Source organism: Physeter macrocephalus, chromosome 9, assembly GCF_002837175.3.
Source record: "Physeter macrocephalus isolate SW-GA chromosome 9, ASM283717v5, whole genome shotgun sequence".
Taxonomy (NCBI): domain Eukaryota; kingdom Metazoa; phylum Chordata; class Mammalia; order Artiodactyla; family Physeteridae; genus Physeter; species Physeter macrocephalus.
In genome coordinates, this window is record NC_041222.1 from 56682 (window position 1) to 63328 (window position 6647).

General features: G+C 55.3%; 1 protein-coding gene across 3 annotated transcripts in view; it reads left to right on the forward strand.

Moving 5' to 3' along the window:
- Positions 1-6647, forward strand: part of ENG (endoglin) — a 32658-nt gene extending 26011 nt beyond the window's left edge. For all 3 annotated transcript variants that reach the window (XM_007101780.4, XM_028493491.2, XM_055086955.1), the window contains 7 exons: positions 1993-2130; positions 2352-2390; positions 2903-3019; positions 3346-3597; positions 4544-4598; positions 5594-5695; positions 5822-6647. In XM_007101780.4, the coding sequence (XP_007101842.1) occupies positions 1993-2130; positions 2352-2390; positions 2903-3019; positions 3346-3597; positions 4544-4598; positions 5594-5695; positions 5822-5946 (828 nt within the window). In that variant the 3' untranslated portion in view covers positions 5947-6647. The remainder of the gene's footprint in view (positions 1-1992; positions 2131-2351; positions 2391-2902; positions 3020-3345; positions 3598-4543; positions 4599-5593; positions 5696-5821) is intronic.

Consider the following 6647-nt stretch of genomic DNA (forward strand, 5'->3'; position numbering starts at 1 on the left):
GGGGCACGAACCCGTGTCCCCTGCATCGGCAGGCGGGCTCTCAACCACTGCACCACCAGGGAAGCCCAGGCTTTTTTAAATGTGGAAAAAATTAGAAGAAAATCTCAATCACCCCATCCAAAGACAATGGCTACCAACAATGTGGTGGATTTCTTTCTGGAATGTTTTCTCTGTGTATTTCTCATACAGTGTAATCATATTGGATGCAATTGTCTGTTTCCTGCTATATTCATTTAATGTATTTTTAAAACTTTGACATATGTATTTAATAATATCACTTTTTAATTATTTTTTTAATATTGATTTATTTATTTGGCTGCGCCGGGTCTCAGTTGCGGCAGGCGGGCTTTTAGTTGCGGCACGTGGGATCTTTAGTTGAGGCTTGCATGCGGGATCTAGTTCCCTGACCGGGGACTGAACCCGGGCCCCTGGAATTGGGAGCACGGACTATTAACCTCTGGGCCACCAGGGAAGCCCCAATAACATCACTTTAAAAGCACATCCAATCCCATGATATGGACATGCCATAATTAACTCCTCCTCCCTCGTTAGACATTTGGGCTGTTTCCAATTCTGTAATATTATAAATATGCAGAAAGTGTTATTGTGCATATGAAATTTTTCTTTAAATAGGATTATTTTCTTAGGATAGGTTTCCACATTAGTGAGATTGCTGGGTCAAAATGAGTGAACATTCTGGAAGTTTTGATACATGTTGCCAACTGGCTTTCCAATAGACGATTCCAATTTTCACTGCTGATTAATGAGAACACTTTGACTCTCTCTCTCCCCAAATTATTATTTTTTTGTCTAAAAAACTTTTTGCTGATGTGAGAGTGGGAACGCTGTGTTCTATTCTTGTTTGAATTTCTACTTCTTTGATTAGTAGTGAGTTTGGGCTTGACTTCGTGCAACTGATGATAACCAAAGTCTCTGTGTGCGTTGTAACTTGGTATTTTTATTGATGATTTTTATTAGCTTTTTACGTGAAGAAAGACATTTGTGGCCCTTTGTCCGTCATTCTTACTGAAATAATCTCTCCCCGTTTGTTAGAGTTCTTTAAATTTTGGCCAGAGTGTTTTTTAATTTTTTGGACATTTGAAAACGTTGGGCCATCCTAGCTGGTCATCTTTCCCTTTGTGACGTTTTTCTAGTCTTTCCGAGGCAGGAAATCTCTCTGCCAGAGCCTTGACGGGTCATGCATGTTCTCAGGGATTTTTAGAATGACGTTTAACTCTACGTCCATGTGGAAGTGTTTTGGGGTGTGGGGTATTGGGGCCTAGGTGAAGCTCCACCTGTCTGCGGCCCATCTCCCCCTCCTCCCTTGCCTCTGCGTGGCCAGACAGATGTCTGGGAGGTGGAGGTGGTGCAGGGACCAGCAATGGCTGGCATTACTGCTGTCCTGTCCCAAGAGGTCTGGATGCAAACACTGTAATCCATCGATCTTTGAAACATTACGGTCCAGTTAAAAAGAATGTTCTAGATCTATAATATAAATGCAGAAAGATGTCTGTGATTTACTGTTCAGTGAGAAAACTAAGCTAAAGCATGAAGGACGGTATGATGCCATTTGTTAAAAATGAGGGGAAGAAAAGGGACTTCCCCGGCGGTCCAGTGGTTAAGATTCTGAACTCCCACTGCAGGGGGAACTAAGATCCTGCATGCCGGGCAGCACGGCCAAAAAACAAGGAAAAAAGAAACCAACAAAGCCACACAATTTCTCTGAGTATATATGTCTGTAGAGAAGAAAACACTCACGATGCCACAGATCTTATTGCTAAGTACAAAAGTGTTTGTCAAGTTCAGGAAAAGTAGTCTTAAATGGTGTGGGGCGACGAGAACTAAGAAAAACGGGGAAGGGGGCAGAGGCATATGGCTGTGATTCGGGACCCCTGGGGGGTGGTCAGTCCTTGGTGCTGGGGTGTGATGGACAGGCCCCCGGGAGCCCCGTGCCTCCTGACAGTGCGCCCCCCTCCCCCAACCCTGGCCCAGACTCTGAGGTGCACCATCACGAGCCTGACCTTCTGGGACTCCAGCTGCCAGGCTGAGGACAGAGATGACCAGTTTGTCTTGCGCAGCGGCTACTCCAGCTGTGGCATGATAGTGACAGAAAATGTGATCAGTAACGAGGTAAGGGCTGTGGTGGGAAAGGTATCAGGGCCGGCTTAATTGGCGCCCGCGGATCTTCCAGGCTGAGGGGCGTTTGGGAGAGCGGCTGGGACGCTCAGTAGGAAGAAAGGTTTAGCCACTGGTTGGCTCAGTCTCCCCATCCAGAAATACGGGCGCGTTGGGTGGGATACCGTCTGGACTCCTTTCTGGCTCTGACCAGCTCCTTGGCTCTGTTCCTGCAGGTGATCGTCAACCTCCTGTCAAGCTCATCACCACAGCAGGTGAGATGGATGATCACCGTGCTAACCCATCTGGTCCAGGGTCCTGGGGTCCATTCCTGGCCTGGGAGGGAGCTAGGCCTCAGGAAACTCAGGCCCTGATCCTGGCAAGCCAACGTGTCTCCAGCGTGCCTCAGTCTCCCCTTCCGTGCAGGGGGAGCAGTACTGTTTAGGGTTCTGTTCTCAGCCTCTCAAGTCAGAGGGTTCATGCACATATCGGCTGTGTGGCCTTGGGCAAATCACATAAGCTTTCTGGGCCCAAAGGTCCTGTTAATAGTGGCATAGGAAAGGGTCCCCATACGGGATGAGCCATCACTGAGATGATGCATGGAAAGCACTTCCCACAGGTCTCGTGCAGAGCAAGTGCTTGATAAATATCAGTTTGGGGTGGGGGGCGGTTTAAGGTGATGATGAAGGTCAGGCAGCAACTCTGGACCGTGACTCCTGCCCCCACCCCTTACCTTCCTGGCTGGCTGCCTCCCCGACTGACCAAGCCTCCCTCCCGTCTCCCACAGAAAAAGGTGCAGTGCATCAACATGGACAGCCTCTCCTTCCAGCTGGGCCTCTACCTCAGCCCGCACTTCCTCCAGGCCTCCAACACCATCGAGCTGGGGCAGCAGGGCTTCGTGCAGGTACTGGACTTGACCTCTTAGGCCTGCCAACTCCTGGGATTTCTCAGAGCCTTTCTTTCCACCCAGTGGAACTTGACTTCCCAGAGGGAGGAGGGAGCCCCCATGGTGCTTGGTGGGGGGGAGAGAGAGCAAAGGCAGAGCTCAGACACTGGCTGGAATGTCCTCTCTTCTTCCTCATTTGCTCCAGGCAGGCCCATGACTGTCCTTCCACCGTCAGGGTTCTGGAGCAGGAACTCTAGGATGAATCTAGCTTATTTCATGAGAACAGGTAGGGCGGAGAGTTGAGAGTAACTGACCGTGCCTCGTCCCCCTTCCTACCCATGCAGGTGAGCGTGTCCCCATCGATCCCGGAGCTCACGATCCAGCTGGACAGCTGCCAGCTGAATCTGGGGCCTGACATGGAAATCGTGGAACTCATCCAGAGCCAGGCAGCCAAGAGCAGCTGTGTGAGCCTGCTGTCCCCGAGCCCTGGTGGTGATATGCGCTTCAGCTTCCTCCTCCGTGGCTACATGGTGCCCATGCCCACGACTAGCATCCTCAGCTGCACCGTAGCCCTGCGTCTCAGCACTTGGTCCCTGGTGAGGAGGGGCTTGGGCTAAGCCCAGCTTCAAGGGTGGCTTCCGGGTCTGGAGTTTTCAGGAAGGGATGTGATAGACCATGAGGATGTGGGACCAGTGGGCGAAAGGCACAGCCACAGGCAGGCGTGTGGCCTCTGGGTACCAGGGGCACTCTTCCTGCCACCCTCCAACCTTCTGATGGCTGTGTCTCAGACATGGGTAGGATATGCAGCTGCAGCCATTAGCTAGCTAGCCAGCCATCCATCCATCCCACCCAGTCATCTATCCATCTTCCAACTATCCCACCCAGTCAGACATCAGTTCCTCCTCCAGGAATCCATCCGCCCACCCAGCTATCCACGTAGTATGATCACCAATGTCATCTCAACAAACAGGAGACCTCGGGGAAGAGGGTTAGTACAAAGCACACAAAATTCTGATTTTCTGCACTTACTGGTCACGTTTCACCATGCAGTGGATACCTGTTCTCAGACACTCAGCCCTGGACACGCTCACACAGTCATCCCCAGGCCCTTGCACCCAGAAGGGTCTCCAGGATTAAAAGCCGCTCGGGTTGTATGAAGCTGGAGAAGCCCCTGAGGCTGCTCCTGAGTGGGCCTCTCCCCCAGCCACAGTGAGCCTGTGGGCTGACCTGGCTCCTCTGTCACCCAGGCATCACAAGGGTGATGGATACAGTGCCCCCATAATCCTCATGGGAGCTGGGGCCCTCTCAGGAACTCACGGGAACCATTCCAGCAGCAGCCAAGGATTGTCTGGCCGACACCCTCCCACAGCACAGAACTGCCAGCACTTGCCCAAAGGCTGCCAGCCAGAAGGTGGTGGAGAGGGGGCTCAAAGTCAAGGCCCCAGGGTGGGCTGTGACAGGCCGGGGTCACAGAGGCAGGGAGTAAGCCTGGAAGCTGCTCTCGAAGGCTGTGTCACACACTGTGTACTCTTCCTCCCCCAGGACGTCCAGAGGACTGTCTCCACACGCCTGAACGTTGTCAGCCCTGGCCTGCATGGTGAGTTCCCTCTAAGTCTCTCCAGGGTTCCAGGGGCTGAGGTCAGAGTGGGGCACGATGGACGGCCCAGAGGGATGGGTCTAGGCACACAGCAGGGAGGACCCCAGAGAGTAGGGTCCACAGCTGCATCTTCCAGATGGAGAGCCTTTGTTCGTGACCACCCTGTGGGACCGGACTCCAGGCCTTTGGCTCTTCTTGATCGCCAAGGTTGCTGGCTGACCTTGCTGGGGGGCGGGGGATGGGGCCTCCTAGGATGAGACTTGGGGCGGCACCGGCCTCACCTTCCTTAAGGCCCCTAGTGTGGAGGGTACCCCTCAGCCCAGCTCCCTCCAGCCTGGGCAGAAGAGTCCCTGACACTGAAGGCAGAGGTGGGAGAGGCATCTGCCTCTTTGCCATCCCACCTGGGCCTGGATGGAACCCGTACACCCAGCCTGCAACCAACAGGGCAGGCTAATGACCCCATTGCAGAGATGGGAACTCAGAGACCTAAGGGGAGGCTGCCTGGCCCACAGTCACACAGGATTCGGGAGTGTGGAAAGAGTGAAGCTTGGGAAAAACCCAAGAGCAGAGCTGAAGAGCTCTCAGAGGTGCTCTGGCTTATCCCTACCATGGTATAGGGCTCAGAGAGGGGCAGGGACTGACTTAAGGGCACACAGCGGGACTCTTGGACTCTCAGGCCCCACTCACACTTTGCTCAGACTGTACCATGCATCCTCCCTAAAAATGCATCTCTACCAGCCTTGGCAGGCAGAGGCATGGCCCAAAGGCCTGGCTGGGCCCTCTGGGCGGACGGTCATAGCAACCACGGCTTAGTGTCAGGCATGGGTGTGATGAACCCACTTGCTAGGTGAGGAAACTGGGGTTCAGAGAAGTCAGGGTCAGTAGCTGAGCTGAGACTGGCACCGAAACCTGTGCTCCTGGCCAGCACAACAGGGTAGGGGGGCAGGGAGGAGGCGGCAGCGCTGACCACAGCTGTCCTGCCCTTGGTTGCGCAGACAAAGGCCTCGTCCTGCCCGCCGTGCTGGGCATCACCTTTGGCGCCTTCCTCATTGGGGCCCTGCTCACCGCCGCGCTCTGGTACATCTACTTGCACACGCGTGAGTATCCCAGGCCCCCACGATGAGCGCTCAGGACCCCTCCACCACCACCTGGGGGAGCCCGGCGAAGCCTCTGGGGGAGTGGGGAGCCCTGGCCGGGGCCCTGACCTCCGCCCCTGCCCCCAGGTCACCCCGGCAAGCGGGAGCCCGTGGTGGCGGTGGCTGCCCCGGCCTCCTCGGAGAGCGGTAGCACCAACCACAGCATCGGGAGCACCCAGAGCACCCCCTGCTCCACCAGCAGCATGGCGTAGCGCCCAGCCTGGAGTCCTGGGGGCCACCCAGCCAGCCCTTGCCTAACAGGAGAGACTGAGCGGCCACCAGCTGGGAACCAATGGCCATGAACTTATCCTGGGACCCCAGCCCCTCCACTCGAGCAAGGATGGACAAGGCCCTCTGTGCCCGCCCCTCCCGCCTCCCTCTCCAAGGCCTGCTGCCAGTGGGGGCACCAGCTTGGAACACCTTGGGGTCCCCCCACCCCACCACGAACCTTCAAACCCAGTGGGCCTGGGGTACGGCTGCCCAGGACCACGGAGAGAGAGTCCGCTGCGCTATATGTCCACATTGCTGTAGAAACCCAAGGCCCTGTAGTTTTAACCTGGATCCAGTACTCGGTGACATGGGCTGGGCAGGAGCTGAGAACTCCAAAACGGACTCAGCCCAGCCCACCCAGGCTGACAGCGCCTCCTCCATGGAAACAGCCAGCCCAGAGCCACCTGGACCTGCTCCCATCGGCCTCTACATCTGGACTGGCCCAACTTTGACGGGGGAAACAGAAGCCTAGCGGCGCCCAGCCTGGAAGTGAATGGGGGAGCCTAGCTCCTCCCTGCAACTGTCACAGAGAGACCCCCCACCCCACCCCACCCCCGGGCAGCCAGGCTGCCTGTCCTGGGCCCACCCCTATATACTCACCACCAATAAATCAGACCATGAAACCAATGCTGGCCTGGGCTGA